At 43.0% G+C, this 13,679-nt stretch overlaps 1 protein-coding gene across 1 annotated transcript in view; it reads left to right on the plus strand.

The window, feature by feature from the left end:
* Positions 1 to 649: 649 nt before the first annotated feature.
* ADAMTSL1 (ADAMTS like 1) overlaps positions 650 to 13,679 on the plus strand; it is a 569,359-nt gene continuing 556,329 nt past the window's right edge. The window contains exon 1 of the mRNA XM_048504173.1: positions 650 to 764. Coding sequence (XP_048360130.1) covers positions 681 to 764 — 84 coding nt within the window. The 5' untranslated portion in view covers positions 650 to 680. The remainder of the gene's footprint in view (positions 765 to 13,679) is intronic.

The following is a 13,679-nucleotide window of genomic DNA, read 5'->3' on the forward strand; positions in this document are numbered from 1 at the left end:
ACTCTGTGCTGCTGAAACGGGTGAGCGGCTCGTGTATCTGCATGGGCGCGCTTATGTCAGCGCAACCCGTGTTCCAGAATGGTCCTGCAGCGCGTTGGAATTAAACGCATGTCAGATGAAACGCGTGGAAAAAGAGAGAGAGAAAGAAAGCAACGTTGTCGCTTTAAGACAAGTAAAACCGGGCGAGGCCTTCTTACACTCCGCCGCCTGCTCTGCAAACTTCTTATAAATTTAGAAACAATGTCTCTTGAGCGGCTCCTGAAATTAACACCGCAGCAGGAGAGGCAGGAGTAGAAATACTCTCCCGCTCACCACCGAATGGGTGTTTGTTGCTCTCCGCCTTCCACCCAGTCTGACATCGAGAAGGAGGGGGGGGGGGCTGGGGAGGAGCGGCAGCAACAGCCCATCCTGCCCTCCGGAGCTCAGCCGCTCGCAAGTTTTCTCTCTCCCCCCCCCCCTTCTCCATGTGCCACTCAGCCAAGCGCGCGCCCCCCATCCTCGCAAAGCCAGCCTGGCCAATAAGGGAGCGCCAGGGGACCGTCCAGCTGCAAAGTCTGGAGTTGGCCGGGCGAGGAGAGCCCGCCAAGAGGGAGCAATTAAAGCAGGAGGTGTCCGGGAGGGGCCCGGGAGAGAAGTCGCGCGCCGCCCTTGGACGGCTGAGCGGGAGGCGGAATAGTATTATGGCAGCGGCCGTGCGACAGGGCGGCCGGACAGTGGCCCCCCTCCTCTCATGCACCTTGTGGTTCCTGTATTCGGCTGCACAGGTAAGAGAAGTCGCGTCACGGCCTCTCTCCCCCCCCCCTTCCCTTTGCAGGTGGGTTGCCAAACTGGTCACTTCCCCTGTCGGGCAAATGACAGGTGGAGCACCGACCCATATCGCGGCGTTGCCTCAGGCCAGCAAAAACTGCGGTATCATTTGACTGACGCCCCTTTTTCAAGGAGTGTGTATGTGCTTTACATATATGCACGCATATACATATGTACACGCATATATAGAATAGGAGGTGTGTGTGTGTGTTTAAAATAAATGCTTTTACTCAGCTAGTGTATAGTTCTGCTTGGTTTTGCTTGGTTGTCCTTGCTTTTGCTGCAGGGGGTAGTGGTTAGAGTATTTGTCTGATTTAATCCCCACATAGCTGAAAAGAGGGAATGAATCCTAGGCTCTCAAGTGACCTACTTCCTACAATGATTGTGGTGAGGGTGGCATGGGGTAGGTGAAAACCACTTGTGCTTCCCAGATCTCCTTGCAGGGAGGCTGTGGCTCAAAATGTCAAAGACCCCTATGCTGCTCAGGTGGTCCTTTCTAAAAACAGAGAGCTCAGTTAGCTGTGATATACAATGAGACATCAACAGAGTATCACATGAACTTGAAACTTTTGGGATGATGGATATGTTTTCTCCTTGGGGTGTCTGATATCTTCAAAATGTGAGGGCGTTTTTTTTGCAGTTCAGACTGATTCTGAAAACAGATTGACAAGTGTCCTTTGCTTTTGGGGATTACCCCAAATTATCCTTTTTTAAAAATTGACCTTTTACTTTTGACATTGAAATCCCAGGAATCTATAAACTGAGCACAATTCATTAGCTTCAAAAGTGCTGATTTCTGACTTGTGAAAGTTTTCATCTAGAGCCTGAAGGCAAGGAATATGTTAGTAAGGGGTTAATTTTTTTCTTTACTGTGTAGTGTCTTCTGTGTATGCAATAAAACTGGAGAAAGAATTTGCCCAATTCCTGGAACTTTGCTGTTTGTGGGCAAATCTGACTTAAGGGATGTATTCCTACTTTTAGATACGGGACATGGGTAGATGGCCTTCAGTCAGTATCAGAATTTCCCCAAGTAAGTGAAAGCTGGGACAAAATCCAGAATGGTTTGCCAATGGCTGTCAGTGCATTTGGTACTGAAGATGTACCCACTGTTATTTAGGGAAACTTTGTTTCTCCTTCACAAACAGGAATCTAATAGTATTTTGAAGACTGTATTTTAACATATACTGTCACAAACTAGTGCTTGCATCTTCATACAGACTAGGGAGGCCTTTTATATGGGATAGATCAGGGGTCTTCAAACTATAGCCCTCCAGATGTTCAGAGACTACAATTCCCATGAGCCCTACCACTTGGCCATGCTGGCAGGGGCTGATGGGAATTGTAGTCCATGAACATCTGGAGGGCCATAGTTTGAAGACCCCTGGGATAGATAAAAAACAACTGGAAAGGGGGATTGGTGATCTAGAAACCCCAAATTCTTATTTTGTTCTACGGGGGAAGCACTTTGCAGGCCTAGGAGAGGACAGGGGCTACCTGCCCATGAACAAACATACCAGATAACATTTTTGTGGTATAAAATTTGGCCACAGTCCAGTTTTTATTGATTAAAGGCATAGGAAGCAGAGCTTCATCATAGGGGCAAATCTTGTCAGTGGGCAGCATACCTGATGAACCCAACACATACCACAAGTCTGGTGCTGGGAAATCAGAGCAGCAAATTAATGGGAGCCATTTGGGTGCTGGCCACTAGATTGATCTCCCCTTGCTGCCTGGGGGTGCAGGGCTGTTGGCAGCCCACTGCTTGGCCATTCAACACCAAGGCCCATTCCACCCCAAAAACTCCTCAAGGAAGCTCCTGCAAACAGGGAGGTAGACACGCAAGCTTGACCTCCCCCAAAAGGATGCATCCCCATGCACAACCCACCAGGCTGTGACAAGACATAAAAACATGACTAAAACGGTACAAGAAGTCTGTAATAATTTAAATGCAACAACAAACCATGCAAACATGGGGCAAGCACAGGGGGAAAGGTCTTGGGGTAGAAGATGAAGAGAGGCAGGAGACGCCTTGCACTGCCTTATATGAGCATACACCTCCTGGCTCCACTTCCCCCGCCCACCAGGGAGCATGCCTAAGAGCAGCCCAGCCCAGGAGGGGCCTGAGAGCTGGCACAGAAGAAAAAGGGGGGTGGAGACGCAGCCTCCCACAGGACAACAATGGTGGCTCCAGGTGAGTCCTGTGCCAAGCTTGTCAAAACTATAGCTGAATTTGAATCCAGCACTTTCATGCTGGATTCTCCCTGTGAAGGGTTTTGTTGAAGAGTCTTTTAGCTCAGTAACAGGATGTTTGCAAGATTGAAATACTCTTCCACTTGTTTATGAATATGATAATTATTATCAGATTTGTGTTCATAACCCCCTGGGTTTTCTTTTTTCTTTTGTACTTCCCATATGAAAGATCTGCATAATGAAGGGCTGCTAAAGAAGTGGGCTCTGGCTCATTAAAACTTGTGTTAAAATAAAATTGTGTTAGTATTTAACGTGCTGCTATTTTGCTTCAAAAGACTAACCACAGCAGTGCTTCCAGAACTGTCAAACAGGTAATGTATCATCTTTTTGCTTATGAGAACTGGGATAGCAAAGGAGGCAGAAGAACAAACTATTACTCCTTAAAGTAGTTATTATTTTAAAAAACAATACTAAAAGTGCAACTAGCAATAAAAGTCAAAACTGGCTTGGAAATCACAGGTGCTGTGTGGAATGGTTTTCTTCAAAACAACAGAAACTATATTAAAAAAAGAAAAAACCTGCATGTGATCACTTAGGCTCATTCCGCACATGCAGAATAATGCACTTTCAAACTGCTTTCAATGCTCTTTGAAGCTGTGCAGAATGGCAAAATCCACTTGCAAACAGTTGTGAAAGTGGTTTGAAAACGCATTATTTTGCGTGTGCGGAAGGGGCCTCAGATTTCAACCTCCACCCGTTCTCCCATTTTTTTAAAAAAAAAATCAAGGTGTCAGCAGAATCTATATTTGTTGCATGGATTATGCTATCATGGTTTATGTCAGTATCCTTACAGTTTTAAAATATACTCTGCAAATGCCACTGTGTAAATGGAGATTGTCTACTTTTTCTGCCTATGCCACTGGAATCATAAATTTGGCATATTCTGGGCTTCATAGTGCCAAAATAAAATCCGAAGTGTGAATTCTGCCAGATTCTATTTTTGTTCATTGTTTTAAAGATAGATCAAACCCTCCTGCTGTGAGTGTAAACTGCTGAATCTTATACGTTTCCCAAACAGAATTGTTATGCACAAGGGGCTGTTGGCATTACCGGCTTCTCTGTGAAGGACCAGGTAAAATTGTGTGGAGTTTCTATGATTTTCTAGTTACTATGATTCTCTAATTTAGGGCTTTCTATTTATATTACTTATAGCCCACCTTTGTAATTTAGACTCAAGGCAGATTACTCAACATAAATTTATAGGATCAATGGCTGGGACATTCAATAAACAAAGCAATAAAGTTTGGATGGAAAACAAACAGAAATCTGAAAACAGAGCTGAAATAAAGAATAAACATTAACATGACACATTAAGTGATGCAGAAACTGCATAGCAGGATCATAGTTACAGCAACAGAGAGTATGTGCTATACATAATAGTCAGGGGCAAAGGGGGAAAATGGCTCCTGGGTGCTGCCCACCCATAGCCCTGCCCCCTGCAGCCCCCCCCCACTTACCTTTTTTTTTGCTGACTGGAAACAGCTTTCTGCTGGCTGAAAATGGGCCAGGCTTGTGGAGAGGGCCTGGCGGGTGGGGGAAGGGAGCGGGGGCGATTTTCTGCCCCCACTGGCATGCCCTCGGTGCACGGTGCACCCCTACCCCTTATAGCTACACCTTTGATAATAGTACAGTCTACAAATCGCATCCCTTTACCAAAGCATCTTTCTGAGATTTTGTTACAGCACAACCCTAGTTACCTCCGTAAAAATTCTGAAAAAAAAATCAGTTTTGCATAGTTTGTGGGAAGACAGGAAGGTGGAAGCCTTCCTGACTTCCTTAAGCAGGCCATTCCACAAGGTGGGGGCTGCAATAGAAAATGTGTGTGTACCAACAGTTGTTAATTTTGCCTGCTTGCAGGGTGGCACCTGCAGAAGGCTGCTGAGTTGTGCAAAGCTGCCATTGCAGAGCATGGGGAGGTGGTCAGTCCTGCATATATGAGAGATCAAGACCACGAAGGGCTTTGTGTGTGATTGCCAGTACCTTGAATTGCACCTGGTAATCGATGGGTGCTGTGAAGTGTTCCTGGAAGTCAACAGACATACCATGTAACAGGTAATCCATTGTCCCAAGAACAGGTGTTAGTGATAGTTTGGAAGAAAGATGTATTCAGCTTCATTCGTGTTCTGGATGTTATGTGGAACACAGCTCTGTCATCCTACCTATAATGGAACAACCTAATACAATAGATGATGAAAGTAAATATCAAATTTGTGCTTGTCTTGAGAACATCAAATTTGTGAGATTATTGTGAACACTCATGTATACACATCAAGGGACTAGATGATTTTCAAATGGAAAGGGGATTTTTTCAGAGGATGTTGGCATGCATGGTATAGTTTCCCAGTAGAGCAAATTGTGCTTCATGTTGCTCACATGTGTGTAAATGATAGTGCTGAGGGGTGAGCAGCTGGCTGAGTTTCCATTCATTTTAGTATTCCTGTATTTTTGAGTCTGAGTTATCTGCTAGATGCAACAGCTGGGTCCTTGTTTTCCTTGGTAAGGTACAAGAGCCACTAATAGAACATCACTTATAGGAGAAGAGAGAGCTGACATGAACAATTTTTTGTAAGTAAATACCCTTGTCTAGTGCAGGGAATAAGCTGCTACTTCATTTCCTGATGATGTCTTTTTCCTTCTTTCTCGTGGTTGTTGATTTGCATGAAATTGGCCTTGATGTAGCATGAGAGAGAAGGAGAATTTGAATTGCAGCTTCAATCTTCCAATAGTCCAGTAAGTGAGTAGGAAGTGACCTTCTGCTGATTCTGGTTTCCCCTATAGGACGAGGTCAGAAGGATGGATGGGACCACCTTATCTTTGGTCTGTCCCAATTGTTTGGGCCTGAGATGTCATGATCCCTGACTGAGGAGTGAACTGGTCCTTAATAGGATATCATGGCAGCTAACATGGCCTTGCAAGGTTACATCCTGTCCAGCCTATTCTGGCTTAGTCAATCCTGGTTCTCATTCACTTTCCATTGCTTCTAGATAACATGGATTTCAGAACAGTAAAGGGGGGGGGGCTTCTATGTAGAGGCCATTGGAATGCATGACTTAGCTTCCCAATAAGCCACACTGGACATCCAAATGAATTTCTTCAAACCAGAAGAAAGGAAGGTTGAATGGTATTAATTATGAATTGTACAAACTGCAGTAAATATTATGGACTGGGCTGCTTGGTTATACTCTTGTGGGAGGAAATATTTTCCAGGGTATCAAGTAGTCTTGTAGTCTCCTGCCTTGTTTTCAAATGAGTTTTTCATTTCTTGAAAGAAGCATGGTGAGCTGATTGCGTCCTTATGCTTCCCATGAGTATAATTTACACCTGCTTGAAGTCATTTTAGTATTCTCTCCAAGGTAGTTCCCTTTGCTTAGTCATGGAATCTCCATTGCCCAGATGTTGCTTTAGGGAAATGTATCATAGTTCAGCTTTGGCGGAAAGGAACATACTATATTCCTACAGATGCTGTGGGATAAACAAGAATTTAATTTATTTTAATGCTTGAAAGTGAGTGTAAAATTAGTATGAGAACCTGCCTCTCCTGGTTACTGTTTGTTTGTTCACCCCCACCACCATTTCGAAGCTGGTTGGAAGAGCTTTTTAAACTGTATCGAAGAGTTGAGGCTTGACAATCTTTATGTTGTTTCAAAAGTAAGGGTAAATTTACACTTCTTAAGAATAATATTGGATCGCATGGGAGTGGGCAAACTGCCACATCTTAAGTAATAGTTGTGTAAAGGTAGTAAAACATGACCTGCTCCGCCTGGTTGCTAACTACATCATCAAAATATGTTTAGTATTAAAACCAGGCATTACAGTACTGCTAATTCATTTAATAGCTTGTGAGGCATGTTTACAGATAGGATTTTCAAGTCTCTCTTGTTGGTTAATCAGTGTGTGCAGGGAGGGGGGAATTATTCTGTATGGGCCTGCTTGAATTGGTGAGACTTGAAGGGTTTACTTAGCAAAACTAGCTTGGTTCTGGTATATCCGTGGAATATGAAACAGAAGTGTGACTATTAAAAGTGGCCATTCTGCCGAGCAAGGACTGGTAGCCTTCTTCTGAGTAGATGATGAATATTTTGCTGCATGAATTTACATGTGGTCTCAAAAGAGTCCTTTTCTGGAGAAAACCTGGCACTTCCCATTCAACTGCAAGCCATTTTAACTGCTGCCTCAAACTGGGCCATGCTACCTGATCATGAAGAATATTTATGTTTTGATCCATATGCCCATCAGCCTCTGGATGGACTTTCTGTGTGACATAGGCAGACTTTTGATTCTAGGACTAAAGTGTACTACATTTATACCAATTTGTACTGCAACGTGGCAAAATAGAGAGAAATGTTATTTACAGCATACACAATTCAAATTTTGTCGTAAAATTAGATTTTTAAGGGACTTTAGACATATTTTCGGGACATATTAATGTGCACTTCTAGTGCATGTTAGATCATTCAGAGTTGATTTGCAAAAATAACCCACTGTGTCATCCTAAGCAAGGTTCCAATCTTTTAAACCCATTATCAGTCTACTTGTTTGTACTTCACCCCATCCAAAATTCTCATATGAGCAAATTGGCCTTTGGAAAGAAATCTGTGTTGTTGTTGACCAGGCTGACTGCCTCTTGAGGAAGCCTGTTCCACTGAGGTACTGAAGTTCTTTCAGGAAGTTCTTATTATATTGCTGAAAACTCCTTTGATTTAATTTCAACCCACTGCTTCTTGTCTGACCTTCTGGGGCAGAAAAGGGACTCCACTCAATTCTCTATATGGTAGTCCTTCAGATACTTGAAGATGACTATTGTATCACCTCCCAGTTGTCTCCTCTCCAGGATGAACTCACCCAGTTTCTTCAAGCTTTCCACACAGGCTTTGTTGCCCTCCTCTGGACATGCTCTACCTCATCAACATCCTTCTTAAAAAATGCTTCCCAAAACTGAACAAGTGAGGTCTAACAAGAGCAACGTTATGCTACCACTTGGCATGATCTCTAGACACCATACTTCTGGTGATGAATCCCACAGTCATATTTGCCTTTTTAACTGTTGCATCAAACTGCTGGTTCAGTCAACCAGTTACAAATGTAGGATCCAAACCACATTTTACCAACTTTTCAACAAGAATATCATGTGAACCTTTATCAAAAGTCTTACTGAAATCAAGATCTACTATGTTCATAGAGTTCTCCTGATCATACGAAGTCGTAGCTCTCTCAAAAAAGGAGATTAGATTCATCTGACATTATTTGTTCTTGAGGAACTTTTACTGGCTCTTAGTAACCACAGCCATCTTTTCTATGTGCTCAAGGACTGACTGATGATTTGTTCTAAAACCTTACAAGATATAGCCATCAAGCTGATGAATTGGTAGGAGCTCTCAGTGGGAAATGGTTGTAGGCTTAGTAAAGCCGCCTGGTGGCTGCTTTTATTCCTTTGGTTTCCCTGTCTAATAGTAGCTGAGAGAAGTGATTGTTCTTCTTACTCCTTGGTTAGAAGGGGTGCCTGCAGCTTGGGCTCCCTAGCTTTTACAAAAAGATTCTTTCCCCTGTGATTTCTGTAAACAAATCAAAAGTTGAAATGTGTTTTTTTAGGATATGCAGTTAAACCCTGGGAGAGAAAAGGATCCAATTTTACTTGGCATGCAGCAATACAAAAACCCACTAGTGTGCCAAGATGCTTGACAAAATAGTTTTGTGACTTGTTTCATAGACACTTCATTGCTCACTCTTTAGAATGGGATGGAAGAGTGAACCAAAGATGGAGTTGTAGCCTTTGTTTCTTACATGCATATTGAAGTAACTATAATTATTTCCCCTCTTTTTTGGGGGGGGGGGTGAGGGGAAGATGCCTCCTAGAATTGTTAAGTTCATATTGGAACGTTTTTTAAACTTCTTTTGTTCTCCTGAGATAGCAAGTTTTATATAATTCTGTGAATAAACCATACTGAAGTACAGGTGATGCGCCAGGTCTGTCTTTAGTACTGTATTTTTATAGAAGCCTCTGTTTCTCTATGAACTGAATCACACAATGCCCTAACCTGTTGTTCTGTAGGTATGGAAGAGAATCTTAGGGAATGAGGAAGTTGGCCAATTTGGTATAGTGGTTAAAATGTTGGAATAGGACCTGGAACTTGAACCCTGTGTCTCGCCCACTATTCCATTAAACTACCCAGGTTACCTTGGGTCAGTAATGCTCTGTTAGCCTGCCATATCTCACAGATTAGTTACAGAGAATAATGGGGAAGGAAAGAACCATATTATCAGGTTGGCCTGGATGTTGAGGGAAGGGAGCTCTGGTCTGTGTGAATTTGCTATGTGAAAGTATTATCCTGCTTCTTCCTTAGTATCCCTTATCTTCTCTGCTAGCTGGTGAAGGCCACATACCTCAGTCTGTAGTGCAGCTGTGAATTTGTACGGTGGGTGGGGGGAAGGGTTTCATGGTTGCTTTATAGTATCAAAGTCTTTGTTGGACTGACAGAGACTTCTTTGAACTCTACACGACTTATCTTGCCTGTAATAAAGAAATCTTTGTTCATTCACAAGTGTTTCAATTGTCTGGTCAAAGGATGTTCTGACACATACAAGTCACCCCAGGTTCCTTGGACCCCAGATAGGTTAAAAGTGTGAAAAGACAGGAGCAGAACCTTTCCACCTGTAGAATATGTTGTTATTTGATGAATACACACTATCCATGCAATGCATCAATCCATCAGAAACAAATGGATGGATCATGTGGAATAGACTGCGCTGCTGTATGATGGTATGCATGTGTTGTAGTTGGCTGACAAATTAAGTATTTTATTCATTTATTTGATTTGTAACCCACCTTTTCCTGATGGGGAAGCAAGTTGGGGGAGTCAAAAAGGAACAGCTAAAAACTCTAAATAAGAACAAGTGGGAATAAAGAACAGGTACTTAAATAATAGAAAGGGGGTGGGCGACCAGGTTGATTAAAACTGTCACTGCCCTCAACCATAGGCCTGATGGAACATCTCAGTTTTACAGTCCTATGGAATTGCAACACGTTCCGTGGGGCCTGGGTCTCACTTGATAGAGAGTTTCACCAGATCAGGGTCAGAGCCAAAAAGGCTCTGGCTCTGGTTGAGGACAGGGAATTCCACTAAGTTTTTTCCTACTGAGTGAAGTCCACTTTGTAGGATGTATTGGGATAGATCCCAGACTGTTAAGGGCTTTGAAGGTCAACACCAAAACCTTGAACCTGATTCAGTACTCCACCTGGAGCCAGGACAACTGATTGAGCACTGGTTAAATTAGGTGCCCACCACAGGGTCCTTGTAACAACCTGCACTGCCACATTCTGGACCAACTGAAGTTTCTGAAATTGTCTTCAGAGTAGCCCTGCAAAGAGCAATTTTCATTAGTTTAATCTGGAGGTGACTGTTGGGTGGATCACAGTGGCTATGTCTGAGTGAGATAGCTGGGGGACCAGCTCCAGATTTGGTGAAGATGGAAAAATGTCACTCTGGCTTCATTCATGACTTGCACCTCCATTGATAGGATTGCATGCAGAGTTACTCCCAAACTCTGGACAGACTTGTATCAGTTGTACACCATCTAGAGTGGGGAGCTGGCAATCCAATTCCAGGCCCAACCTGAGAACTTCTGTGTTTGAAAGATTCTATTTCAGTCTACTCTGCCTCAACCATTTCACCAAAGTCTCCAAACATCTGGCCAGTATAGCTGTGGCAGCATTCAGCTGGCAGCCCAACAGCAGATATAGCTGGGTGTCATCTCCGTGCTAATGACAGTCCAGCCTGAATCTCCAGATTAGTTGGATGAGGGGGGTCATGTAGATGTCAAATAACTTTTGGGAAAGGATTGCCCTCCTCTAGAAACTCTGCACACTAAAAGGACCATGATTCCACCCTTTCCCCTTGTGGTACCCTCTGTCTCTGACCTTAGAGAAATGAGATTAGCTATTGTCAGTCCCATGTGTATCAATTTTGGCAAGGTGATTGGCCAGTAGTTTGTGATAGACTGTGTCAAAAGATGTTGTCAGATTGAGTAATAATGACAGTGCTGACTCACTTTGATCCTTTGGAGATCATCCTTGAGAGTCACCAATGCCATCTTCGTTCCATGGTCATATCAAAAGCCGGACTGAAATGGCTCCAGAGTGAATGTGTTCTCCTAGAAAACTTGGAGCGGTTCCACTGTAATTGTAATAATCATGGGCCCAAGTGGCATGTAGTAGGCTTCACAGCTACCAAGATCCTGTCACCATCAGTCTGGGAGAGTTAACTGGTTCAGCTTGTGACTTGAAGATGGCCAAGGGGCCTCCAGTTCACTCACTGTATCAACAGTTCACAAGAAGGTCCCAGTGGAGTGACACGATTTTATCTGCACAAAGCTCACAAAAACCTCATAGCTGATTGCTGAATCATCCTTATTTAGAGATTCCTCTGAGAGGGAAGTTAAAGACCGAATTATTCTAAACAATTGTGCTGGATGAGAGCTAGCAGATGCAATGGAGGCTGAATAATATTCTCTTCCAGTAGCCTTCACTGCCATCTCAGTAGGATCTCATAAATGTGCTTCAACATGAGTACATCGCCAAACTCACCCTATTCATTTAAGCTCCCATTTCTCCTCCATAGCTCCACAGTTTACCACAGAGATAATGAGAATTGAGGGTGAAGAGGATGTCAGGGAGCAATCATGTCAATGTGTCTTTTTAAAATCTGTCAGTTATCCAATAGCACATCTAACAAATCACTGGAAGGCATTGGATCCCACAGAACATTCTGGAAATCAACAAGATCCATTAATCTCTGCAGGTGAATATAAATCAGCTTGCTGCTTATGCAGGGAGAGGCTGAAATACCCAGACAGGCCTTCAGAGTGAAATGATCAGACTACGGCACTCTGTCAATAGAGACCAGACCCACATCTACTCCCATTCAAAGATCAAATGTAGTGTGTGGCCTGCTAGATGCATGGGTCCTGAAACAACTTGACAGAATTCCAGTGCTGCCATGGAGGACACTAGGTCCACAGTCTGTGAAGAGGTGACTATATCAGCGTGGACACTGAAATTCTTGAAGGCTAATGGTCTGGGGACCTCCAAGGCCCAGCCCAACACCACCTGTATCAGGCTTGGCAAGGAATTTGCTGGTACGCTTGGTGACTTGGTACACTAGCCAGAATGTCAAACTCTCTTCAGAGTCCCACAACAGGTCAAAACAGTCAAATATGTAGCACAAAGAACTCCTTCCATCTTGCCTCTTACGTGTTTCCTGTTTAGTGGAACAACATTAAAATTTATGTAAATGTTGAAATATTCTGTTGCTTGATTGCACATATAATTCTCATATTGTACAATTTCTCATCTCTCTCAGTGAGGAGAAGGTTATATTAGATGTCATGAATACCTGGGTAGGAAAATGTTGACTGTGGCATGGGGTACTTTATCGGTCCCTAGGAAGTGTGGTCAGGCATGTCTTTATGTACTATCCAGAAGAGGAAAACTCATATGCTAGAACCTTTCAGACAGAAATCCCTTGTATGTTCTCTTTTACTCCCATAGTTGACCACTGGATCTTGATAAGAATTTCCCCACAGGCTGCTGGCCTGTGCAGGCTACTCTCTCTATAATTAACTCAGGATGTGGTGCTGTTTGAGAAAGCAGTGTTAGTAGCTAGCATCTCAGGAAAAACTAAACAAGCCCTGAGTTATGGAAAAGGGGAACCACTCAGATGGAATAGCTTGGATTTTAAACATCTTTCTATAAAATAGTGCAGTTTTTTAGTTCCAAACACTGAAGTCAGCTCTGGGAATGCCTATCACACATGTGGCAGTTGAAAGGCTTTTGAATTGATCCTTCAAAGACCTGAAGCAGAGCTCAGTATGACAGATATGATGAATCACAGAGAAACTGATGGCCTAAAAGGAACATATGGAGCTTGTATTGGGATATTGGAGGCTGAAGTAATGGCGAGCAAGTCACAGATGGAGACTATCTAGACATTTCCCCAAGGAAATATGTATGAAGGGTTGGGGAGGGAGTGATAGACTATTGTCAATAGACCTGTAAATGAATATTGATGTACATTCCTTCTACTATTTGTTGAGGGTGGAATGGAATTGAACCATGGTGCTGCCTGATGAGAAAAGCCATCAGCCAATCATAGAATGATGGGTAATTTGCTATTTTAACATTTTAAACTTGGAGCAGATGTTGGATCCTTGACAGAGACAAATGGAATAACTTCCATGTATGTGTCTGCTGTTTCCCTCCCTTCCCTATTCCAATACATTTAGGCTGCAATGCCTTGCAAAAAGTAAAAATTATAAAAATCTAGAACAGTGGCTTACAATGTCAAGTGCCAGGTGAGAAAAGTTGTCCTATTTAACTTGTCTGTTTGACAAATTTATCCAGGAAAGACCGCCCAGTTTCAGAGACAGGATGTGACATCATCATGGTTGAGGAGACCACAAACTAAAATGTAAACTTACTAAAAAGAGTGTGGCTGGTCTGCTGAAGTGTCTGTGTGAGCCAGTTAAAATCTAATATTTTCTTCTTATACGGCCTTGAGCAAGCCTTTTTCTTTTAACTTCAGTCAGTCCATCTGCAATGTGAAAATAATAATAAAACTGGATATGTT

This window comes from Sphaerodactylus townsendi, linkage group LG07 (genome assembly GCF_021028975.2).
Source record: "Sphaerodactylus townsendi isolate TG3544 linkage group LG07, MPM_Stown_v2.3, whole genome shotgun sequence".
Lineage (NCBI taxonomy): Eukaryota > Metazoa > Chordata > Lepidosauria > Squamata > Sphaerodactylidae > Sphaerodactylus > Sphaerodactylus townsendi.